Raw genomic sequence first — 26,802 nt, forward strand, 5'->3', positions numbered from 1 at the left:
TTGGGGGAGCAGGACAATCCCCAAAATGTGCTCCAGTTTTTCCTTTTCCTATCATATCTGTGTCAGACTTTGAACACACTGTGCTCAATTCAAATAGAATATTATTGTTATCCATGCATTTTCAAATGTACTGTATCACAACAAAACGGGACAAATGCTGAAGCACATTCATATTTCTAGATTGGGACTTCAAACTATAGTTTAAATTATAGTTAATAATTCCTTTTTATCAATCATGTGTGGCCCTAAACAACCACAAAGAGCATTGGTCTTCACCAAGGGGTTCGCGGAGGCTGGAGGATCGTAACATTTTTGGCAAAATAGACTATTTTTGCATATACACTTTTCGTAAATAATTGTATATAGTTATAATTTTTACAAATGTGAATGTATTTAAATACATATTAGCAATAATTATCCATCTATCCATTTTCTACCCCTTGTCCCTCTAGGGTCGCGGGGGGCTGGAGCCTATCCTAGCCAATAATCAGTTTAATGTATTAATTAATCCATGTGTTCTGTGTTCTGGAGTTAATTTATGTAAAGTTTAGTAGTAAGAGCTACAGCTACTTTAATGACTAATTAATATAAAACCCAATTTTATACAAGATGTGTTAGTTGGGGGTCCTCACTCCATCTTTATTTCAGTTTGGGGGTCCTTGGCTTGAAAACTTTGGCATAAAGTGTTTACGGGACGGGCCGGCCCTGAGTGTTAGTGTGACTTCTTCTTCCCTCATTTCAACTTTTTCTTACAAGCCAATCAACTTGTTCAGATTGACGCTGGTTCTGCTTGGTGATCTTTGTTCAGTGGACCAGTCATCATCATCTTCCACTTTCACTTCCCTCAAACCAAAGGAGGTTTTTGTACAGCTCTCAATCACCGTGTATACCTTCCACCTCCAAAATGGGCAAAAAAGTAGTAATCAGCAACATCTTCTGCCTGAACACCACTGATAGTCAGAGTGTAGTCAGAGCCAGATCGTGTGCCACTGAATCGAGATGGTGTTCCAGTAAAAAGTTGGGATGCCTTATAGATCAGAGGTTAGGAACCTGTCCAGGTTTCACTTGGTACCAACTGAGAGCAGTACCAGTGTTTGAGTTCCCTTTGGCGCTGATGGTCACCGTCCCACCAAGACTGACATACTTGATTTTGTCCGTCTGGGTCAACAAATCCTGGGCGGAAGATCCTGAAAGGAGACGGCGATGATTACATCAACACTTTCCCTTTAGGGACGACTCAAAAGAGTCTTTGTCTCACCTTGAATCAGCAGAGCCGACTGGACGAGCAGAAGCACTGGTGCAGGCCACATCTTGATGCACTTTTCCAGCCCAGTGCGTGGAAAGAGTCCAGATTTATCAAGACGTGGCGGTGCGGCCAAGCGGAGCGCTCATGCAAATGAGCTCCGAGCGCACCTGTCTTTGTGAAAGTGAGAGGGAGGCGTGGGCAGGACCACTTCCTGTCCATGTTTGTGTTGCACATCTGCCTCAGACCCCTTCACTGACGCTCCACTTTCACCACAATTCCTCCAACTTGCTTTATGGAAAGTGTTCTATGATTCTTGGTCTTTTTACCTATGAGGGCTAAACTTCACCTTCATATCACCTTACATATGTTTTTTTTTTAAACAAACTATTTTCAACCAATGAAGACAAGAATGAGCTTTTTAGTGCATGTTAACATACTGAGTGTGTATTTGTTGTCCTAACAGTGATCCGGCTGCAACTGTGACATCTACCCACCAGAGGGCGCCTGCCAGCCAAAATAAAAATGCTAATACAGAAGTGATCCATTGATATCGGGCTTTCGATAGCATTGCACCAAGACTGTGTCCTGGACTTCTGACTAATGTTAGCATGCTAATATAAGAGACGTTAGCAAACATCCGAGATGGCACTGAGTATCAAATTTAATGATTTGTAGGTTCAAACACTCAAAATTAGCGAAGGAGGCTAGCCAAAAATGGTAGCATACTTAAACTGGCATGCTATATAAAATAGGTTAGCATACTTCCAAGATGGCGTTAAGTACAAAAATCATGATATTTAGGTTAAAACATATAAAATTAGCTAAAAAGCTACCCTAAAACGTTAGCATGCTAACGTTAGCATTATATGCTAACTTTCAAGATGGTGTCAAGAATGCTAACGTTAAACATGCTAAAACTTTGCATGTGTCATATACCAAGTTATATGACAATGGGGAAAACGGTTGCAAAATGAGCAAAACTTTAGCGTGCTAACATTTTAAAAATATTCAGTTACATAAATTCAGTGTCAAATAAATGCTTTTGTAATAAAGACACAAATTAATCTCCTTAGTTCATGCTCTATTCAACAAATGAAGTGCAAAAACTTACTTTAAGCCTTTAATTGGTCTTTTAGTTTGAATTGAACTGTTTAAATCAGTGAACTTACACAATATTGTCATTTAAGGACATTTACTGTCAATAGCTTTTGTCAGGTTCAAACACTGATGACATCTATTAAACAGACAAAGAAGCAAGGAATTAAACAGAGACAGGATTCAATTCAGCTCAATGAGGAGAAACGCGTTGACCTGTACCCTTGCACAGTGTCGTCCCACACTCTGACGAAAGGCTGCACGCCTCCTCTTTTATTTGGATTTTCCCTGATTACATGGCAACAGCTGTTTCTAAGGGGAGGGGGTCGTAAACAGCCGTCGCCCTTGGTCACAAAACAATTCAAAGAAAAGATGTCTGGAGCTTGCGTCAGGTCCTGCTTCCTCTCGGCTTTGTAGATCTCGGGTCAAGACAAGATCTTCCTGCGGATTACAATAGATCAAAGAAACCGACACCTTCATGTTGCTTCTCATCCTACACAGTGGAGTTTATAAGCCTTTTGCTTGGTAAGATCAAAGACAGCTTTTGTCCTCTGGCCGGGAACTCACGGCAACACAAAGTTTTGTGATAACTTAGATACAATTATTCTGACAGCTTTGTTGCCTGAAAGTAAAGAAAATTAAGAGATTTGGGGGGAGCAGGAAAATCCCCAAAATGTGCTCCAGTTTTTCACTTTTCCTATCATATCTGTGTCAGACTTTGAACACACTGTGCTCAATCCAAATAGAATATTATTGTTATCCATGCATTTTCAAATGTACTGTATCACAACAAAACGCTGGTTCTGCTTGGTGATCTTTGTTCAGTGGACCAGTCATCATCATCTTCCACTTTCACTTCCCTCAAACCAAAGGAGGTTTTTGTACGAGCGCCTCACAACCTTGCATCACTGTGGTGGAGTTTCGGCGAAGGGACCAAACTGGTCATCGGCTGTGAGTACCAGATGTGTCCTTGTTTTTCACTCTGTGTGACAAAAGCAGGATTTTATTGTGTGGAATTTGGAATTAGAATGTGATGTCAATCTAGGAGCGGCTAACAATATGAGAGTCTGGTTGTCATGGTGACTATCATGTGATTGTTGTCTATTTCATGTCACCATGTGATTTCTTTCTGACATAATTATCAAACATTTCAACACGTCAGGCGAAAAGAAGTAGGAAGAAGCCCAGCTTATTTCATCCTTCTCCTTCTGTGTGCTACTAATAGCTTTTGTAACAATAGAAAGATGGATTATGTAAAGAAGGGAGATAAAGGAAGGAGGAAAAAAGTGTAAAAATATTCAAATAAATCTTAAAGATAAAATAAAATAACTAAAATAAATATACAATAAAATAATTAATAATTTATGAATATTTGTGTTTGCAAGTCAGCGAGTGCCACATACTGAAAAATTAAAGGAGGTTGTTTTTTTTAAATACTTTTTAATCCAAAAAATGATGAATGTAATGCAGGGGTGTCAAATGTAAGGTTTTATTTGGCCCGAGGGATGAGTTTGCTAAGTATAAAAATGTGCAGACATTTTTGAATGAAAGAAACTGCTGTTCTAAATGTGTCCACTAGATGTCTCAATAGCAAGATTTGTAGTGATGCTACTTATGTAAAAAAAAAATAAACCACAAGATGTTAGTGCACCAGTTGAGTAAAATGATCAAACTACATAAACAAAATCTTGTAGTTTGATTTTGATATTATTTTTTCATCTTGATAGATTGAAAATTAACACCAACGAGTTGACTGATGAACATTATCACAAAATTTATTCAGAAAGTATAAATAACAACAAATAAAGATAGAATACAATTAACCGCAACATGTAAGTGTAAAAAAAATGCAACAACATTAGGATTTGTACATTTCCAGAATGTGCTTGTTCTATTTTTAAACAAAGAAAATAATCGGAAGTTGTCTTTTGGGAGTAGATTTTTCTCCATGTGGCCCTCGATCTAACATGAGTTTGACACCGCTGCTCTTATCCAATATGCTAATAAATTATATTTTTATTAGTGCTGTCAAAATGATTATTATTGAAATAAGATTATTCTCACTTTTATAGTTGGATTATTCGTGATTAATCACAGTAAAATACTCGCTTGCGTAATTAAAATAAACTATTAAAAAAGAGTCCAAAATTTCAACACAAATGCAGTTTTAATGTCAGAATGTCAAACAGGAAAACATTTTGACATTTTTGACTTAAACGCACCTCATTTATTTACACAAAACTTTCTGACAGTTTTATTTGAAGTTTATTTGGAAGATAAATGTGGCAGTCGGAGTCTCCTCACTCATCTTTGCACTAGCAGGAGGTGTTGTCATGTTGATTGACAGCTTTAAAGTGTGACATATTCTCTCTCTCCTCCCCCTCCCCCCTCCTAGCGGGTGAGGTGCGGCCCCCCACGCTGACCATCTTCCCCCCCTCCAAAGAGCAGCTGCAGACTGGCAGTGCCACGGCGGTGTGCGTGGCCAGCGGAGGCTCGCCTCAGGCCTGGACCCTGGGCTGGAAGGTGGGGGGCAGCAGCAGCACCTCGGGGGTGTCACACAGCTCGGACGAGGCCACCGGCGACGGCCGCTACAGCTGGACCAGCACCCTGAGCCTCCCCGCCGACCGCTGGAGCACGGCCGGCTCGGTGAGCTGCGAGGCCACCATGCAGGGTCAGAACCCCGTGACCCAAACCCTGATGGACCCGGGCCGCTGCTCAGAGTAGAAGCTGAGACGCCCATTCTTCTTTTTATTGCTTCCTGTTTCTTACTGCTTGATGCCGGAGAACTTGGCGCAGAACCTCAACATTTAAGCATTGTTCAATAAAATGTCCACGGTCATGATGAGTCAGCGCCTTTTTCTCTCAGGACCTCAAATGGACCCACTCACACCTCACTATGACCATTAGAAGCACATTCAACTACACTTTGTTTTTACATTCACAATATTTCATCTTAGCTTTTATTTGGAACTGACTTGACCTGTGAAGCACATCTCAAAGTGCTGTGAAAATGCTCATAAAAATGTATAAAAAAGTAAATAAATGAGTAAGTTAAAAATAATAAATGTAAAGAACAACTTTCGATTTGCAAAAACAAATTAACAACAATTTTAATGAACGATAAGCTATTTTTTTTAAGAATTGTATTAACAAATGGTCATGAAAATTAAATTGAGAAAAAAACAAAAAAACAATTAATGAAATAAAATGGTGATAAAAATGTATACATTTTTTTGAAAATGTTTAAAATATCAAATTAAAAGTCATAGAAACCAAAAGGGGGTTAAGGTAATTTCAACTTAATGCTAAATAAATTTAAAAAAATGCATAATGTTTAAAAGACAAAATAAATCTACTATCATTTCTTTGACAAATGTCATTTATGTCAGTAATTCAATTCCTAAAGTGAAACTCATATCCTCATGAGAGCCAGCGTCCTCTGCAGTGGACGTTTGTTTCCCCCCCAAAAATGTGTAACGGTGACAAAAGCAATAGAGCGCAAGCAAATGTCCACTGCAGAGGACGCTGGCTCCCAATAGAATATTCCATAGATTCACTTCACATAGAGTGACATTTATTCATCATTTTGAAGATCATACAAACAAATTCAGTCCTTGACAAAATGTGAAACATGGTTAAATATTTCAATGACTGGTTGACTATGGAGTTCATTTGTGTCTTTATTACCAAGTGTGGACTGATTTTTTCCCCCCATAAAATTATGAGAACTTCATTAAACAAACATATATGAACAAATATGTGCGTTTAAAAATTCAATTTGTTAAAATTCAGTGTTTAAAAACTCAATGGAGAAATATGCGTTGCTTAGAAACTCAAGACCACTTCCAGCAAATGAAGTAAAAGAACTAAATCTAACATCATCACCAGCAATAGCCATCACCCCAGAGTTTTATTTAGCATAACAATTGTGGTATTAACCCTATAACTGCTGTTTTAATGACGTATCTGAGCACTCATGTGATGCATTTCAACAGTTCTTCATTAATAAGGTCCAGTCTGTCAGGCATGCATCCCAAAGGTTCCAACTACTGCCCTGCTTGGCCCCCCTACAACATATTTTGGAACTTGGAATTAATTTTTTATTTCTCCTTTTCAGAAATCAATTTTATAAACCCCACTAGCTGTCCTCTAGACATTATACCTGCCATTCATACCATTCATAGCAGCGCTGTGATCACTACCGTGTGTGACTATGTTTACATCATGGAGTGGTCTGCTGCTTCCTCGCTTCCCTGCTCCCTGGAAGTTTATTGTAGGTCATAAATCATGCATCTCACCTGGACAGAAGAAGTCTGAGGAGGTATTCCGACAAGTGAGGATGATGAATCATTCTTAACCCAAATGAGGATATATGAACATCCCAATAGTCAGCATCCTAATGACAGCCGACCTTGTACAGTAAGTGATGTTTTATTATGTTTGTTGGCTCTCATAAAGTCTGCAGTGAGTAATAATCAGTGGGGAAGAAAGAAAAAGCCAACGTTGTGATGCATTTGTCAAATTAATTTGTATGTTTAAAATGATCAAAATGAGTAAACATTAAATGTTATTATAATCGTGCCTGTTGCTACATTACCTATATACTTACATCATGTGTATAAAACCTCAATGGAGGTGTTTGGATGTTTTTTAAGGGCTTTGTAGGCAAAATTGCACGGCTCCCAAAGGCTCCGTTGTAAACAAGAAAAACATATATTATTATCTATTAAGTTATAAGGTATTTATTTTAGCACTGCTTAATTGTATGTAAACATACTTGTCATCAGTTTGTATGAGTCCCTTCTACTGCAGTATATTTGATTAGTATTTATTTCTGTAATCAGCCTGACCTAAGCCTTGTTAATGATCTTTGTAATCAACACATGCTTTCCTATCATTTGGCAAGGTGGTAAACTGTAAGTAGGTTAAATATAATTATTAAATATGACTAAAATCAAGAGTAATATTATTAATTCAGCGTTAATATGTGAGTGGGCCTTGGGCCCCGAGGTCCAAAAGGTGAAGAAGCCCTGTTTTAGAATACATTTCAAAATGGGGTTTGTTTTTAAGGCCATTAATGGCCTGGCCCCAGCATACTTGGCTGATATTTCAACTGTTGGCCACCCAACCAGGACCGTGCACTCATCTGTACACACATCTCTGCAAGTACCAAGGCATACTTGCCAACCTTGAGACCTCCAAATCAGGAAATTTGGGGGGGTTGAAGTGGGCGGGGTTGGGGGCGGGGTTAAGGGGGGAGGAGTATATTATAGCTAGAATTCACTGAAATTAAAGTATTTCTTATATATATATATATATATATACAAATATAAATAAAATAAATACTTCAATGTCAGTGTTCATTTATTTACACATATACACACATAACACTCCTCTCTACTCATTGTTGTATTTGAAAGTGCAATGCTTTGCAGCCAGTAGCACAGTCTTTGAAGGAGCATAGGTATGGGCAGTGTAATATTCTGGGTTGGAGTCAATAACCAAGCGAGGTGACGAAGTTACGTCTCTTTACTTCATACTTCAGAACCAACTTCCACACTTGCCGTCAGGGTGCGCAATACAACGTAAACAGTTGGCCAACCAAAAAGTAACCACAGAACACTATACGGCAGGGGTGGGCAATTCATTTTTACCGGGGGCCGCATGAGCAACCCGAGCACTGCTGGAGGGCCACACCGACAATATTTCAAATACATTTTGCTGAAATTATTTTTGATATACCGTAAGATAAATAATAATAAAATTGTATTTAACCTAACTTAAATTTATACAAAAGCAGATTGCTTTTGATGGTTTTATTTTTAACACTGTCTTACACAACACTTCCTGATGTATAATACAATGCAAAAATTTCAATTTCTGTCACTTTATCCTGCATCCTCTTTTAAAGTCCAACATTTTTCCCCGTCAGATTTGGACAAGCATCTGTTGTCGCACCTGCCAGGTTGTCCCATTTCAGTCCTAACGTGTCCAAACACGCATTTACCTCTGTGAACGAGTCATTACCTGTGGTTGTCTCTTTAATTGACTGCATGGCTGCCAGCTACTCCGTGATTTGAAAGTCTGCAGTTATCCCACGTAAGAAGATGAGCAGCTGGGCGGTGTCACGTACATCGCAGCTCTCATCCAAAGCCAGCGAAAAACAGTCAAAGTCGGCCGTTTTGTTCTTCAGCTGAAGCTCCAAGTTTCCAGCGATGGTCTCAACCCGCCTCGTTACAGTGCGTCGGGAGAGTGACACGTTCTCAAATGCGCCCCTCTTCTTCGGGCATATCAGCGCAACAGAGTCCAATAAGCACTCCTTAATAAACTCTCCGTCAGAAAACGCCTTACTTTTTCTGGCGATTTTGTGAGAAATGACGAAACTTGTCCTGATGGCTGCATTCTGGGGGTGTGAAATTTGGCAAAAAGTCCTTGTTGGGTTTGCAGTTTTACCATCAACGCACCAGCCTCCCTTGCGCGCGCTTCATCAGACAGATTCCGGTATTTTTCCTCGTGTTTCGTCGTATAGTGGCGATTCAAATGATATTCTTTAAACACAGCAACCTGTGTACCACAAATTAAGCACACGGCTTTACCTTTTACCTAAATTCGGGAGTCTCCCGGAAAACTCGGGAAGGTTGACAAGTATGCACCAAGGACAGGATACACAAAATGGGGTAATTGTTCTTTTGCCGCTTCTGTCCCCAGTGTAACGACCTGGTCGCATCGTGGTGCGAGGTGTTCTCCCAAGGATGCAGACGGCTTCGGACACAGCTTGCAGGTAGGAAAATTATTTATTCAGGAACTAAGTCAGACAGGAAAAAACAAAAACGACTAGAGTGGGAGCTAGCAAGCAAAATAATATAGCATGAGAGCTAGCAGGAAACAAAGTGGTCGTTAGCTGTTGCGTGAAAGCAAATTAGGAAGCCAGGCAGAGTGCTGCCCGGGCGAAGACTAAATAGCCCTCTGATTAGTGCCCGGACAACAGGTGAGCGTCTCGAACACTAACCAGAGGCAGCTGAGCATAATCTGCCGTCATGGCAACAGAAACAAACAAACACGTGACACTAAACTGTAAACAAACTGATCCGAGCAGCGGATCCTAACAGTACCCCCCCCTAAAAGGACAGATTCCAGATGTCCCTTGAAAACAAAAAAACAACTGGAACCCAAAAAAAACAAGCAATAGTTCACGAGTCAAGGGCGGGCGGGGGGAGGACTTGGTGGTGGGTCGCCAGACCATGTGTCCCCGAATCCACCGGGGACGAGTCAAGTGGCGGCGGCGAATGGAACGCCGAGGCGGGCGACCACGGAAAGGCCACATTCGTGGCCGCTGAGAAGGTGGGCGTGAGTGGCGCCAGAAGTTCAGCAGCCTCTGAGTCCTGCAACAAAGTCTTGGATGTCGCTGCTGTTTGCGCCACTGGCGTCCATTACCTGACCTCTGAGAGAGCTGCTTGCGCAGCCGGACCACTCGAGGTCGCTGAGACGTCGCCGTGGGAGCAGTAGGTGTCGACGTCGCCGTGGCAGCCGGAGGAGTCGACGTCGCTGTCGTGGCAGCCGGAGTCGCCGCTGTCGTGGCAGCAGGAGTCGCTGTCGTGGCAGCCGGAGTCGCTGTCGTGGCAGCTGGAGTCGCTGTCGTGGCAGCCGGAGTCGCTGTCGTGGCAGCCGGAGTCGCTGTCGTGGCAGCCGGAGTCGCTGTCGTGGCAGCCGGAGTCGCTGTAGTGGCAGCCGGAGTCGCTGTCGTGGCAGCCGGAGTCGCTGTCGTGGCAGCCGGAGTCGCTGTCGTGGCAGCAGGAGTCGCTGTCGTGGCAGCAGGAGTCGCTGTCGTGGCAGCCGGTGCTGGTGCGAGAACCAGTCGTGGTACAGGTGCTGGTGCGAGAACCAGCCGTGGTGCAGGTACTGGTGCGAGAACCAGTCGTGGTGCAGGTACTGGTGCGAGAACCAGTCGTGGTGCAGGTACTGGTGCGAGAACCAGTCGTGGTGCAGGTACTGGTGCGAGAACCAGCCGTGGTGCAGGTACTGGTGCGAGAACCAGTCGTGGTGCAGGTACTGGTGCGAGAACCAGTCGTGGTGCAGGTACTGGTGCGGGAACCAGCCGTGGAGCAGGTACTGGTGCGGGACCCAGCCGAGGTGCAGGTCCTGGTGTGGGAACCAGCCGAGGTGCAGGTACTGGTGTGGGAACCAGCCGAGGTGCAGGTACTGGTGTGGGAACCAGCCGAGGTGCAGGTACTGGAACCTGTGGTGGAGCTGGTGCTAGCCTTAGCCTTGGCGCTAGCTTAGGTGCAGGTGGCCTAGCTGGCGGTTGCGGCTTAGCAGGCCGAAAAACCGGTGGTGGCGGCCGGGCAGGAGGTTGTGGCTTAGCCCGCCGAAGGACAGGTGGCGGTGGCCGAGCAGGAGGTTGCGGCTTAGCATGCCGTTGTGCCACCCCACTCGCACAGCTCCCAGTACTAGCCCCCCCCTCAAAAAGCGGATCCCAGACACGCTCCTTGCGGATTGGAACCGTCTTCAAGGGTGGGTGGAGGGAGGTCAGGGGGAGGGCAGAATCCTCTCCTCTAAATTGTCCAAAATGTCTATTGTCACCCCCCACTTGAGACTGGGACTGACTAGATTTAGTCCTTAAAAAAATGTCCTGATAATGTTTAATTGCAGAATTAAAGTCACTTGAAAATGGCTGGCAGGAAGAATTGACATAATGTCTAAAAAAGTCTTTGTCTATGACGTCATCCAAAATGGACGGGACAACGTCATCAAGCGGCGTGTCATCAGGGGGTGCCGACGGAATGACGTCATAGCTGCAGTCCCAGTGATTGACAGGCCAGTCATAACAGTCTTCGGTAAGGTAGTTGATGGGATTAACAGACCTTTGAAGAGGGAAATCTTGGGCTGAATGTAGCTTGCTGTGTACCGGTGGAGGAGTTTGAGGGAGTGGCGCGTCTTGGCAGCGAAGTGAAGACCTCTTGGGTGGCTTCCGTCTTCGCTGACGCGTCCGGTGGTGCGGAGGTGTGGCGATGTCCTCGGGCCAAACGGAGCGGATTGGGACCAACTTTCCGTTAGGACCCCAGATCAGGTCCTGGCGCTCCGAGGGGGAATAGCGGAGAGTCTCCGCCTCCATCGCTCGCAACACCATCCACGCACCTTCGTCCATCTCCTCCGACATGCTCGCTGCGGGAGAACTTTTTCTTGCTGGCTTCCTACTGTAACGACCTGGTCGCATCGTGGTGCGAGGTGTTCTCCCAAGGATGCAGACGGCTTCGGACACAGCTTGCAGGTAGGAAAATGATTTATTCAGGAACTAAGTCAGACAGGAAAAAACAAAAACGACTAGCGTGGGAGCTAGCAAGCAAAATAATATAGCATGAGAGCTAGCAGGAAACAAAGTGGTCGTTAGCTGTTGCGTGAAAGCAAATTAGGAAGCCAGGCAGAGTGCTGCCCGGGCGAAGACTAAATAGCCCTCTGATTAGTGCCCGGACAACAGGTGAGCGTCTCGAACACTAACCAGAGGCAGCTGAGCATAATCTGCCGTCATGGCAACAGAAACAAACAAACACGTGACACTAAACTGTAAACAAACTGATCCGAGCAGCGGATCCTAACACCCAGGTTATAAAAATAAACATACTATAACATACTTGTTTGAACTGGCTTTTAACACACAATTACCATTAGTGTTTTTAGATATGAGTTTTTTGGTTTGTTTAACTTATAATTCATCTTTTTTATTTATGTTTTAAATGTTTTTACTTGCTTTTAACTTGTTTGTCTTGTAAAGCACCTTGGGCACCATTGTGATGTTGTAATGTGCTATACAAATACACCTTGACTGATTGATTGATTGATAGATTGATTGATTGATTGATTGATTGATTGATTGATGGATTGATTGATTGAAATTAAATTATGAAATGAAATGAAAGGAAAGTTTAATTGAATTGTCAGGTAAAAAAAATGATATTCACAAAATTCAAACAAAAAAATTCAGTTACATAAATTCAGTGTCAAATAAAAGCTTTCGTAATAAAGACACAAATTAACCTACTTAGTTCATGCTCTAATCAATAAATTAAGTGCAAACACTTAATTTAAGTCTTTAATTGATCTTTTAGTTTGAATTGAACTCTTTAAATCAGTGAACTTACACAATATTGTCATTTATAGACATTTACTGTCAATAAGCTTTGTTGCCTGAAATTAAAGAAAATAAATGATAAATAAATGATAAATGGGTTATACTTGTATAGCGCTTTTCTACCTTCAAGGTACTCAAAGCGCTTTGACAGTATTTCCACATTTTACCCATTCACACACACATTCACACACTGATGGCGGGAGCTGCCATGCAAGGCGCTAACCAGCAGCCATCAGAGGCAAAGGGTGAAGTGTCTTGCCCAAGGACACAACGGACGTGACTAGGAAGGTAGAAGAGTTTTTTGGGGGGAGCAGGACAATCCCCAAAATGTGCTCCAGTTTTTCCCTTTTCCTATCATATCTGTGTCAGACTTTGAACACACTGTGCTCAATTCAAATAGAATATTATTGTTATCCATGCATTTTCAAATGTACTGTATCACAACAAAACGGGACAAATGCTGAAGCACATTCATATTTCTAGATTGGGACTTCAAACTATAGTTTAAATTATAGTTAATAATTCCTTTTTATCAATCATGTGTGGCCCTAAACAACCACAAAGAGCATTGGTCTTCACCAAGGGGTTCGCGGAGGCTGGGAGGATCGTAACATTTTTGGCAAAATAGACTATTTTTTGCATATACACTTTTCGTAAATAATTGTATATAGTTATAATTTTTACAAATGTGAATGTATTTAAATACATATTAGCAATAATTATCCATCTATCCATTTTCTACCCCTTGTCCCTCTAGGGGTCGCGGGGGGCTGGAGCCTATCCTAGCCAATAATCAGTTTAATGTATTAATTAATCCATGTGTTCTGTGTTCTGGAGTTAATTTATGTAAAGTTTAGTAGTAAGAGCTACAGCTACTTTAATGACTAATTTAATATAAAACCCAATTTTATACAAGATGTGTTAGTTGGGGGTCCTCACTCCATCTTTATTTCAGTTTGGGCGTCCTTGGCTTGGAAAACTTTGGCATAAAGTGTTTACGGGACGGGCCGGCCCTGAGTGTTAGTGTGACTTCTTCTTCCCTCATTTCAACTTTTTCTTACAAGCCAATCAACTTGTTCAGATTGACGCTGGTTCTGCTTGGTGATCTTTGTTCAGTGGACCAGTCATCATCATCTTCCACTTTCACTTCCCTCAAACCAAAGGAGGTTTTTGTACAGCTCTCAATCACCGTGTATACCTTCCACCTCCAAAATGGGCAAAAAAGTAGTAATCAGCAACATCTTCTGCCTGAACACCACTGATAGTCAGAGTGTAGTCAGAGCCAGATCGTGTGCCACTGAATCGAGATGGTGTTCCAGTAAAAAGTTGGGATGCCTTATAGATCAGAGGTTTAGGAACCTGTCCAGGTTTCACTTGGTACCAACTGAGAGCAGTACCAGTGTTTGAGTTCCCTTTGGCGCTGATGGTCACCGTCCCACCAAGACTGACATACTTGATTTTGTCCGTCTGGGTCAACAAATCCTGGGCGGAAGATCCTGAAAGGAGACGGCGATGATTACATCAACACTTTCCCTTTAGGGACGACTCAAAAGAGTCTTTGTCTCACCTTGAATCAGCAGAGCCGACTGGACGAGCAGAAGCACTGGTGCAGGCCACATCTTGATGCACTTTTCCAGCCCAGTGCGTGGAAAGAGTCCAGATTTATCAAGACGTGGCGGTGCGGCCAAGCGGAGCGCTCATGCAAATGAGCTCCGAGCGCACCTGTCTTTGTGAAAGTGAGAGGGAGGCGTGGGCAGGACCACTTCCTGTCCATGTTTGTGTTGCACATCTGCCTCAGACCCCTTCACTGACGCTCCACTTTCACCACAATTCCTCCAACTTGCTTTATGGAAAGTGTTCTATGATTCTTGGTCTTTTTACCTATGAGGGCTAAACTTCACCTTCATATCACCTTACATATGTTTTTTTTTAAACAAACTATTTTCAACCAATGAAGACAAGAATGAGCTTTTTAGTGCATGTTAACATACTGAGTGTGTATTTGTTGTCCTAACAGTGATCCGGCTGCAACTGTGACATCTACCCACCAGAGGGCGCCTGCCAGCCAAAATAAAAATGCTAATACAGAAGTGATCCATTGATATCGGGCTTTCGATAGCATTGCACCAAGACTGTGTCTGGACTTCTGACTAATGTTAGCATGCTAATATAAGAGACGTTAGCAAACATCCGAGATGGCACTGAGTATCAAATTTAATGATTTGTAGGTTCAAACACTCAAAATTAGCGAAGGAGGCTAGCCAAAAATGGTAGCATACTTAAACTGGCATGCTAATATAAAATAGGTTAGCATACTTCCAAGATGGCGTTAAGTAACAAAAATCATGATATTTAGGTTAAAACATATAAAATTAGCTAAAAAGCTACCCTAAAACGTTAGCATGCTAACGTTAGCATTATATGCTAACTTTCAAGATGGTGTCAAGAATGCTAACGTTAACATGCTAAAACTTTGCATGTGTCATATACCAAGTTATATGACAATGGGGAAAACGGTTGCAAAATGAGCAAAACTTTAGCGTGCTAACATTTTAAAAATATTCAGTTACATAAATTCAGTGTCAAATAAATGCTTTTGTAATAAAGACACAAATTAATCTCCTTAGTTCATGCTCTATTCAACAAATGAAGTGCAAAAACTTACTTTAAGCCTTTAATTGGTCTTTTAGTTTGAATTGAACTGTTTAAATCAGTGAACTTACACAATATTGTCATTTAAGGACATTTACTGTCAATAGCTTTTGTCAGGTTCAAACACTGATGACATCTATTAAACAGACAAAGAAGCAAGGAATTAAACAGAGACAGGATTCAATTCAGCTCAATGAGGAGAAACGCGTTGACCTGTACCCTTGCACAGTGTCGTCCCACACTCTGACGAAAGGCTGCACGCCTCCTCTTTTATTTGGATTTTCCCTGATTACATGGCAACAGCTGTTTCTAAGGGGAGGGGGTCGTAAACAGCCGTCGCCCTTGGTCACAAAACAATTCAAAGAAAAGATGTCTGGAGCTTGCGTCAGGTCCTGCTTCCTCTCGGCTTTGTAGATCTCGGGTCAAGACAAGATCTTCCTGCGGATTACAATAGATCAAAGAAACCGACACCTTCATGTTGCTTCTCATCCTACACAGTGGAGTTTATAAGCCTTTTGCTTGGTAAGATCAAAGACAGCTTTTGTCCTCTGGCCGGGAACTCATGGCAACACAAAGTTTTGTGATAACTTAGATACAATTATTCTGACAGCTTTGTTGCCTGAAAGTAAAGAAAATTAAGAGATTTGGGGGGAGCAGGAAAATCCCCAAAATGTGCTCCAGTTTTTCACTTTTCCTATCATATCTGTGTCAGACTTTGAACACACTGTGCTCAATCCAAATAGAATATTATTGTTATCCATGCATTTTCAAATGTACTGTATCACAACAAAACGCTGGTTCTGCTTGGTGATCTTTGTTCAGTGGACCAGTCATCATCATCTTCCACTTTCACTTCCCTCAAACCAAAGGAGGTTTTTGTACGAGCGCCTCACAACCTTGCATCACTGTGGTGGAGTTTCGGCGAAGGGACCAAACTGGTCATCGGCTGTGAGTACCAGATGTGTCCTTGTTTTTCACTCTGTGTGACAAAAGCAGGATTTTATTGTGTGGAATTTGGAATTAGAATGTGATGTCAATCTAGGAGCAGCTAACAATATGAGAGTCTGGTTGTCATGGTGACTATCATGTGATTGTTGTCTATTTCATGTCACCATGTGATTTCTTTCTGACATAATTATCAAACATTTCAACACGTCAGGCGAAAAGAAGTAGGAAGAAGCCCAGCTTATTTCATCCTTCTCCTTCTGTGTGCTACTAATAGCTTTTGTAACAATAGAAAGATGGATTATGTAAAGAAGGGAGATAAAGGAAGGAGTAAAAAAAGTGTAAAAATATTCAAATAAATCTTAAAAATAAGATAAAATAACTCAAATAAATATAAAATAAAATAATTAATGATTTATGAATATTTGTGTTTGCAAGTCAGCGAGTGCCACATACTGAAAAATTAAAGGATGCTTTTTTTTATACTTTTTAATCTAAAAAAAGATGAATCTAATGCAGGGGTGTCAAACGTAAGGTTTTATCCGGCCCGCGGGACGAGTTTGCTAAGTATAAAAATGAGCTGAAATTTTTTAATGAAAGAAACTGCTGTTCTAAATGTGTCCACTTGATGTCGCAATAGCAAGATTTGTAGATGATACTACATATGTAAAACAAAAATTAACCACAAGATGTTAGTGCACCAGTTGAGGAAAATGATCAACCTATATAAACAAAATCTTGTAATTTTATTTTTGATATAATTTTTTCACCTTGATAGGTTGAAAATGAACACCAATGAGTTGACTGATGAACATTATCACATCATTTATTCAGAAAGTATAAATAACAACAAATAAAGATAGAATACTATTAACCGCAACATGTAAGTGTAAAATAAAAACACAACAACATTATGATTTGTAAATTTCCAGAATGTGCTTATTCTTTTTTCAAACAAAGAAAAAAATCTGAAATTGTCTTTATTTATTTATTTATTTTTTTGTTTTACCAGTCCGGCCCACTTGGGAGTAGATTTTTCTCCATGTGGCCCCCGATTTAAAATGAGTTCGGCACCCCTGCTCTAATCCAATATGCTAATAAATTATGTTTTTATTAGTGCTGTCAAAATGATTATTATTTAAATAAGATTATTCTCACTTTTAAAGTTGGATTATTCGTGATTAATCACAGTAAAATACTCGCTTGCGTAATTCAAATAAACTATTAAAAAAGAGTCCAAAATTTCAACACAAATGCAGTTTTAATGTCAGAATGTCAAACAGGAACATTTTTTGACATTTTTGACTTAAACGCACCTCATTTATTTACACAAAACTTTCTGACAGTTTTATTTGAAGTTTATTTGGAAGATAAATGTGGCAGTCGGAGTCTCCTCACTCATCTTTGCACTAGCAGGAGGTGTTGTCATGTTGATTGACAGCTTTAAAGTGTGACATATTAAATCTCTCCTCCCCCTCCCCCCTCCTAGCGGGTGAGGTGCGGCCCCCCACGCTGACCATCTTCCCCCCCTCCAAAGAGCAGCTGCAGACTGGCAGTGCCACGGCGGTGTGCGTGGCCAGCGGAGGCTCGCCTCAGGCCTGGACCCTGGGCTGGAAGGTGGGGGGCAGCAGCAGCACCTCGGGGGTGTCACACAGCTCGGACGAGGCCACCGGCGACGGCCGCTACAGCTGGACCAGCACCCTGAGCCTCCCCGCCGACCGCTGGAGCACGGCCGGCTCGGTGAGCTGCGAGGCCACCATGCAGGGTCAGAACCCCGTGACCCAAACCCTGATGGACCCGGGCCGCTGCTCAGAGTAGAAGCTGAGACGCCCATTCTTCTTTTTATTGCTTCCTGTTTCTTACTGCTTGATGCCGGAGAACTTGGCGCAGAACCTCAACATTTAAGCATTGTTCAATAAAATGTCCACGGTCATGATGAGTCAGCGCCTTTTTCTCTCAGGACCTCAAATGGACCCACTCACACCTCACTGTGACCATTAGAAGCACATTCAACTACACTTTGTTTTTACATTCACAATATTTCATCTTAGCTTTTATTTGGAACTGACTTGACCTGTGAAGCACATCTCAAAGTGCTGTGACAATGCTCGTAAAAATGTATTGAAAAATAAATAAATGAGTCAATTAAAAATAATACATTCAAAGAACAACTTTAGATTTGCAAAAACAAATTGACAAGAATTTTAATGAACGATAAGCTATTTTTTTTAGAATTGTATTAACAAATGGTCATGACAATTAAGTAGAGAAAAAAAATATATTAATGAAATAAAATGGTCATAAAAATGTATTAAAAAAATAATAAATGAGTAAATTAAAAATAATAAATGTAAAGAAAAACTTTGGATTTGCAAAAACAAACTAACAACTATTTTAATGAATGATATATATTTTTAGAATTGTATTAACAAATGGTCATGAAAATTAAATTGAGAAAATAATAATAAAACAATTAATGAAATAAAATGGTGATAAAAATGTATTAAAAGTCATGAAAATGTTTAAAATATCAAATTAAAAGTCATAGAATCCAAAAGGGGGTTAAAGTAATTTCAACTTAATGCTAAATAATTTTTAAAAAAAGCTTAATGTTTAAAAGACAAAATAAATCTACTATCATTTCTTTGACAAATGTCATGTATGTCAGTAATTCAATTCCTAAAGTGAAACTCATATCCTCATGAGAGCCAGCGTCCTCTGCAGTGGACGTTTGTTTCCCCCCCAAAAATGTGTAACTGTGACAAAAGCAATAGAGCGCAAGCAAATGTCCACTGCAGAGGACGCTGGCTCCCAATAGAATATTCCATAGATTCACTTCACATAGAGTGACATTTATTCATCATTTTGAAGATCATACAAACAAATTCAGTCCTTGACAAAATGTGAAACATGGTTAAATATTTCAATGACTGCTTGACTATGGAGGTTCATTTGTGTCTTTATTACCAAGTGTGGACTGATTTTTTCCCCCCATAAAATTATGAGAACTTCATTAAACAAACATATATGAACAAATATGTGCGTTTAAAAATTCAATTTGTTAAAATTCAGTGTTTAAAAACTCAATGGAGAAATATGCGTTGCTTAGAAACTCAAGACCACTTCCAGCAAATGAAGTAAAAGAACTAAATCTAACATCATCACCAGCAATAGCCATCACCCCAGAGTTTTATTTAGCATAACTATTGTGGTATTAACCCTATAACTGCTGTTTTAATGACGTATCTGAGCACACATGTGATGCATTTCAACAGTTCTTCATTAATAAGGTCCAGTCTGTCAGGCATGCATCCCAAAGGTTCCAACTACTGCCCTGCTTGGCCCCCCTACAACATATTATGGAACTTGGAATTAATTTTTTATTTCTCCTTTTCAGAAATCAATTTTATAAACCCCACTAGCTGTCCTCTAGACATTATACCTGCCATTCATACCATTCATAGTGGCGCCGTGATCACTACCGTGTGTGACTATGTTTACATCATGGAGTGGTCTGCTGCTTCCTCGCTTCCCTGCTCCCTGGGAGTTTATTGTAGGTCATAAATCATGCATCTCACCTGGACAGAAGAAGTCTGAGGAGGTATTCCGACAAGTGAGGATGATGAGTCATTCTTAACCCAAATGAGGATGTATAAACATCCCAATAGTCAGCATCCTAATGACAGCCGACCTTGTACAGTAAGTGATGTTTTATTATGTTTGTTGGCTCTCATAAAGTCTGCAGTGAGTAATAATCAGTGGGGAAGAAAGAAAAAGCCAACGTTGTGATGCATTTGTCAAATTAATTTGTATGTTTAAAATGATCAAAATGAGTAAACATTAAATGTTATTATAAACGTGCCTGTTGCTACATTACCTATATACTTACATCATGTGTATAAAACCTCAATGGAGGTGTTTGGATGTTTTTTAAGGGCTTTGTAGGCGAAATTGCACGGCTCCCAAAGGCTCCGTTGTAAACAAGAAAAACATATATTATTATCTATTAAGTTATAAGGTATTTATTTTGGCACTGCTTAATTGTATGTAAACATACTTGTCATCAGTTTTTATGAGTCCCTTCTACTGCAGTATATTTGATTAGTATTTATTTCTGTAATCAGCCTGACCTAAGCCTTGTTAATGATCTTTGTAATCAACACATGCTTTCCTATCATTTGGCAAGGTGGTAAACTGTAAGTAGGTTAAATATAATTATTAAATATGACTAAAATCAAGAGTAATATTACTAATTCAGGATTAATATGTGAGTGGGCCCTGGGCCCCGAGGTCCAAAAGGTGAAGAAGCCCTGTTTTAGAATACATTTCAAAATGGGGTTTGTTTTTAAGGCCATTAATGGCCTGGCCCCAGCATACTTGGCTGATATTTGAACTGTTGGCCACCCAACCAGGACCGTGCACTCATCTGTACACACATCTCTGCAAGCACCAAGGCATACTTGCCAACCTTGAGACCTCCAAATCAGGAGATTTGGGGGGGTTGACGTGGGTGGGGTCGGGGGCGGGGTTAAGGGGGGAGGAGTATATTATAGCTAGAATTCACTGAAATTAAAGTATTTCTTATATATATATATATATATATATATATATAAGGGGGGCGTGTTTGGGGGCGTGGTTATTTACAGCTAGAATTCACCAACTCGAGTGTTTTATATATATATATATATATATGTATGTATATAATATATATATATATATATATATATATATATATATATATATATATATACATATATATATATATATATATATATATATATATATATATATATATATATATATATATATATATATATATATATATATATATATATATATATATATATATATATATATATATATATGTATGAAATACTTGACTTTCAGTGAATTCTAGCTATGTATATATTTATTTTATTTACATAAAAGAAATACTTGAATTTCAGTGTTCCGGTGGCTATCCATTAGATGGCAGTATTGTCCTGTTTAACTTCTCCGTTCATGATGAGTATATCATTTCGGCCACCGTGTTCAATGGAGAAGTCTGTTGTAAATATTTACAGGCAACATACACCTTCCCCTTCGAACTGTCCTGGATGAACTGAAATTCTTGTTTCCATTCGTTTTGGAACTTGCAGGCATATTTCTTCATCTTGCTCGTCGACGGCGTCGCCATGTCTGTAATTTCCTCGTTCTTCTGCTTTGTCTCCTTGTTGTGTGCGCAGTTGTGCACTCTACTGTCTAAAAGCCCTAGATGTTATGACGTCATTGGAAAGGCAAGCTGTTTATATTGTGGGAAAGCGGACGTGAGAACAGGCTGTCCCCACTCAGTCTCAGGTCCGCATTGAGCTGGAGGGGGCGTGGCCTCCAGCTCCGGCTGAATACCGGGAGTTTGTCGGGAGAAAATCTCTGCCGGGAGGTTGTCGGGAGAGGCGCTGAATACCGGGATTCTCCCGCTAAAAACGGGAGGGTTGGCAAGTATGTTGTCTTGTAAAGCACCTTGGGCATCATTGTGATGTTGTAATGTGCTATACAAATACACCTTCATTGATTGATTGGTTGATAGATTGATTAATTGATTGATTAATTGATTGATTGATTGAAATTAAATTATGATATGAAATGAAAGGAAAGTTTAATTGAATTGTCAGGTAAAAAAAATGATATTCACAAAATTCAAACAAAAAAATTCAGCTACATAAATTCAGTGTCAAATAAAAGCTTTCGTAATAAAGACACAAATTAACCTACTTAGTTCATGCTCTAATCAATAAATTAAGTGCAAACACTTAATTTAAGTCTTTAATTGATCTTTTAGTTTGAATTGAACTCTTTAAATCAGTGAACTTACACAATATTGTCATTTATAGACATTTACTGTCAATAAGCGTTGTTGCCTGAAAGTAAAGAAAATAAAAAGATTTTTGGGGGGGAGCAGGAAAATCCCCAAAATGTGCTCCAGTTTTTTATTTTTCCTATCATATCTGTGTCAGACTTTGAACACACTGTGCTCAATTCAAATAGAATATTATTGTTATCCATGCATTTTCAAATGTACTGTATCACAACAAAACAGGACAAATGCCGAAGCACATTCATATTTCTAGATTGGGACTTCAAACTATAGTTTAAATTATAGTTAATAATTCCTTTTTATCAATCATGTGTGGCCCTAAACAACCACAAAGAGCATTGGTCTTCACCAAGGGGTTCGCGGAGGCTGGGAGGGTCGTAACATTTTTGGCAAAAATAGACTATTTTATAGATATACACTTTTCATAAATAATTGTACATATTTATAATTTTCACAAATGTGAATGTATTTAAATACATATTAGCAATAATCATCCATCCATCCATTTTCTACCCCTTGTCCCTCTAGGGGTTGCGGGGGGCTGGAGCCTATCCTAGCCAATAATCAGTTTCATGTATTAATTAATCCATGTGTTCTGTGTTCTGGAGTTAATTTATGTAAAGTTTAGGAGTAAGAGCTACAGCTACTTTAAGGACCAATTTCATATAAAACCCAATCTATGCAAGATGTGCTAGTTGGGGGTCCTCACTCCATCTTTATTTCAGTTTGGGGGTCCTTGGCTTGGAAAACTTTGGCATAAAGTGTTTACGGGACGGGCCGGCCCTGAGTGTTAGTGTGACTTCTTCTTCCCTCATTTCAACTTTTTCTTACAAGCCAATCAACTTGTTCAGATTGACGCTGGTTCTGCTTGGTGATCTTTGTTCAGTGGACCAGTCATCATCATCTTCCACTTTCACTTCCCTCAAACCAAAGGAGGTTTTTGTACAGCTCTCAATCACCGTGTATACCTTCCACCTCCAAAATGGGCAAAAAAGTAGTAATCAGCGACATCTTCTGCCTGAACACCACTGATAGTCAGAGTGTAGTCAGAGCCAGATTGTGTGCCACTGAATCGAGATGGTGTTCCAGAAGAAAGTTCGGATGCATAATAGATCAGAAGTTTAGGAACCTGTCCAGGTTTCACTTGGTACCAACTGAGATCAGCACCAGTGTTTGAGTTCCCTTTGGCGCTGATGGTCACCGTCCCACCAAGACTGACATACTTGATTTTGTCCGTCTGGGTCAACAAATCCTGGGCGGAAGATCCTGAAAGGAGACGGCGATGATTACATCAACACTTTCCCTTTAGGGACGACTCAAAAGAGTCTTTGTCTCACCTTGAATCAGCAGAGCCGACTGGACGAGCAGAAGCACTGGTGCAGGCCACATCTTGATGCACTTTTCCAGCCCAGTGCGTGGAAAGAGTCCAGATTTATCAAGACGTGGCGGTGCGGCCAAGCGGAGCGCTCATGCAAATGAGCTCCGAGCGCACCTGTCTTTGTGAAAGTGAGAGGGAGGCGTGGGCAGGACCACTTCCTGTCCATGTTTGTGTTGCACATCTGCCTCAGACCCCTTCACTGACGCTCCACTTTCACCACAACTCCTCCAAATTGCTTTATGGAAAGTGTTCTATGATTCTTGGTCTTTTTACCTATGTGGGCTAAACTTCACCTTCATATCACCTTACATATGTTTTTTTTTTTTAAAACAAACTATTTTCATCCAAATGAAGACAAGAATGAGCTTTTTAGTGCATGTTAACATACTGAGTGTGTATTTGTTGTCCTAAAAGTGATCCGGCTGCAACTGTGACATCCACCCACCAGAGGGCGCCTGCCAGCCAAAATAAAAATGCTGATACAGAAGTGATGCATTGATATCGGGCCTCCGATAGCATTGCACCAAGACTGTGTCTGGACTTCAGACTAACGTTAGCATGCTAATATAAGAGATGTTAGCATACCTCCAAGATGGCACCGAGTATCAAATATAATGATTTGTAGGTTCAAACACTCAAAATTAACGAAGGATGCTAGTCAAAAACGTTAGCATGCTAACACTTTCATTCTAATATTAAATAGGTTAGCATACTTCCAAAATGGCTCCAGCTATCAAAAATCATGATATTTAGGTAAAAACATATAAAATTAGCTAAAAAGCTACCCTAAAACATTAGCATGCTATGCTAACTTTCAAGATGGTGCCAATAATGCTAACGTTAGCATGTTAACACTTAGCATGTGTCACATACCAAGTTATATGACACTGGGGTAAACGGTTGCAAAATGAGCAAAACGTTAGCATGTTAACGTTTCAAAAAAATTCAGTTACATAAATTCAGTGTCAAATAAATGCTTTTGTAATAAAGACACAAATTAACCTCCTTAGTTCATGCTCTATTCAACAAATTAAGTGCAAAAACTTAATTTAAGCCTATAATTGATTTTTTTTAGTTTGAATTGAACTCTTTAAATCAGTGAAATTACACAAAATTGTCATTTACGGACATTTACTGTCAATAGCTTTTGTCAGGTTCAAACACTGATGACATCTATTAAACAGACAAAGAAGCAAGGAATTAAACAGAGACAGGATTCAATTCAGCTCAATGAGGAGAAACGCGTAGACCTTTACCCTTGGACAGTGTCACCACGCTCTGATGAAAGGTTGCACGCCTCCTCTTTTATTTGGACTTTCCCTGATTACATGGCAACAGCTGTTTCTAAGGGGAGGGGGTCGTAAACAGCCGTCGCCCTTGGTCACAAAACAGTTCAAATAAAAGATGCCTGGAGCTTGCGTCAGGTCCTGCTTCCTCTCAGCTTTGTAGATCTCGGATCAAGACAAGATCTCCCTTGTGGATTACAATAGATCAAAGAAACCGACACCTTCATGTTGCTTCCCATCCTACACAGTGGAGTTTTACAAGCCTTTTGCTTCGTAAGATCAAAGGCAGCTTTTGTCTTCTGGCCGGGAACTCACGGCAACACAAAGTTTTGTGATAACTTAGATACAATTATTCTGACAGCTTTGTTGCCTGAAAATAAAGAAAATGAAGAGATTTGGGGGGAGCAGGAAAATCCCCAAAATGTGCTCCAGTTTTTCCCTTTTCCTATCATATCTGTGTCAGACTTTGAACACACTGTGCTCAATTCCAATAGAATATTATTGTTATCCATGCATTTTCAAATGTACTGTATCACAACAAAACGCTGGTTCTGCTTGGTGATCTTTGTTCAGTGGACCAGTCATCATCATCTTCCACTTTCACTTCCCTCAAACCAAAGGAGGTTTTTGTACGAGCGCCTCACAACCTTGCATCACTGTGGTGGAGTTTCGGCGAAGGGACCAAACTGGTCATCGGCTGTGAGTACCAGATGTGTCCTTGTTTTTCACTCTGTGTGACAAAAGCAGGATTTTATTGTGTGGAATTTGGAATTAGAATGTGATGTCAATCTAGGAGCAGCTAACAATATGAGAGTCTGGTTGTCATGGTGACTATCATGTGATTGTTGTCTATTTCATGTCACCATGTGATTTCTTTCTGACATAATTATCAAACATTTCAACACGTCAGGCGAAAAGAAGTAGGAAGAAGCCCAGCTTATTTCATCCTTCTCCTTCTGTGTGCTACTAATAGCTTTTGTAACAATAGAAAGATGGATTATGTAAAGAAGGGAGATAAAGGAAGGAGGAAAAAAAGTGTAAAAATATTCAAATAAATCTTAAAAATAAGATAAAATAAATAAAATAAATATAAAATAAAATATCTAATGATTTATAAATATTTGTGTTTGCAAGTCAGCGAGTGCCACATACTGAAAAATCAAAGGATGCTTTTTTAAATACTTTTTAATATAAAATAGATTCATCTAATGCAGGGGTGTCAAACGTAAGGTTTTATCCGGCCCGCGGGATGAGTTTACTAAGTATAAAAATGAGCTGAAAATTTTGAATGAAAGAAACTGCTGTTCTAAATGTGTCCACTAGATGTCACAATAGCAAGATTTGTAGATGATGCTACATATGTAAACATTTTTTTTTTCCCAGTCCGGCCCACTTGGGAGTAGATTTTTCTCCATGTGGCCCCCGATCTAAAATGAGTTTGGCACCCCTGCTCTAATCCAATATGCTAATTAATTATATTTGTATTAGTGCTGTCAAAATGATTATTATTTAAAATAAGAATATTCTAACTTTTACATTTGAATTATTCGTGATTAATCACAGTAAAATACTCGCTTGCGTAGTTAAAATAAACTATAAAAAAAGAGTCCAAAATTTCAACACAAATGCAGTTTTAATGTCAGAATGTCAAACAGGAAAAAATGTTGACATTTTTACTTAAACGCACCTCATTTATTTACACAAAACTTTCTGACAGTTTTATTTGAAGTTTATTTGGAAGATAAATGTGGCAGTCGGAGTCTCCTCACTCATCTTTGCACTAGCAGGAGGTGTTGTCATGTTGATTGACAGCTTTAAAGTGTGACATATTCTCTCTCTCCTCCCCCTCCCCCCTCCTAGCGGGTGAGGTGCGGCCCCCCACGCTGACCATCTTCCCCCCCTCCAAAGAGCAGCTGCAGACTGGCAGTGCCACGGCGGTGTGCGTGGCCAGCGGAGGCTCGCCTCAGGCCTGGACCCTGGGCTGGAAGGTGGGGGGCAGCAGCAGCACCTCAGGGGTGTCACACAGCTCGGACGAGGCCACCGGCGACGGCCGCTACAGCTGGACCAGCACCCTGAGCCTCCCCGCCGACCGCTGGAGCACGGCCGGCTCGGTGAGCTGCGAGGCCACCATGCAGGGTCAGAACCCCGTGACCCAAACCCTGATGGACCCGGGCCGCTGCTCAGAGTAGAAGCTGAGACGCCCATTCTTCTTTTTATTGC

At 40.5% G+C, this 26,802-nt stretch overlaps 5 gene segments (V, D, J or C); 3 read left to right on the plus strand and 2 right to left on the minus strand.

The window, feature by feature from the left end:
* The first annotated feature begins 1,390 nt into the window (after positions 1 to 1,390).
* LOC133644922 (Ig kappa-b4 chain C region-like) lies at positions 1,391 to 5,065 on the plus strand. The segment is given in 3 exon segments: positions 1,391 to 1,427; positions 3,167 to 3,292; positions 4,737 to 5,065. Coding segments are annotated over 3 exon segments (492 nt in total).
* An 8,459-nt stretch (positions 5,066 to 13,524) lies between these two features.
* Positions 13,525 to 14,086, minus strand: LOC133644929 (Ig kappa chain V region 120-like). The segment is given in 3 exon segments: positions 13,525 to 13,618; positions 13,666 to 13,963; positions 14,035 to 14,086. Coding segments are annotated over 3 exon segments (444 nt in total).
* An 80-nt stretch (positions 14,087 to 14,166) lies between these two features.
* On the plus strand, positions 14,167 to 17,882 carry LOC133644935 (Ig kappa-b4 chain C region-like). The segment is given in 3 exon segments: positions 14,167 to 14,203; positions 15,942 to 16,067; positions 17,554 to 17,882. Coding segments are annotated over 3 exon segments (492 nt in total).
* A 4,863-nt stretch (positions 17,883 to 22,745) lies between these two features.
* On the minus strand, positions 22,746 to 23,307 carry LOC133644944 (Ig kappa chain V region 3547-like). The segment is given in 3 exon segments: positions 22,746 to 22,839; positions 22,887 to 23,184; positions 23,256 to 23,307. Coding segments are annotated over 3 exon segments (444 nt in total).
* Positions 23,308 to 23,387: 80 nt separating this feature from the next.
* LOC133644953 (Ig kappa-b4 chain C region-like) lies at positions 23,388 to 26,771 on the plus strand. The segment is given in 3 exon segments: positions 23,388 to 23,424; positions 25,156 to 25,281; positions 26,443 to 26,771. Coding segments are annotated over 3 exon segments (492 nt in total).
* The last annotated feature ends 31 nt before the right edge of the window (positions 26,772 to 26,802 follow it).

Source organism: Entelurus aequoreus, linkage group LG03 (assembly GCF_033978785.1).
Source record: "Entelurus aequoreus isolate RoL-2023_Sb linkage group LG03, RoL_Eaeq_v1.1, whole genome shotgun sequence".
Taxonomy (NCBI): domain Eukaryota; kingdom Metazoa; phylum Chordata; class Actinopteri; order Syngnathiformes; family Syngnathidae; genus Entelurus; species Entelurus aequoreus.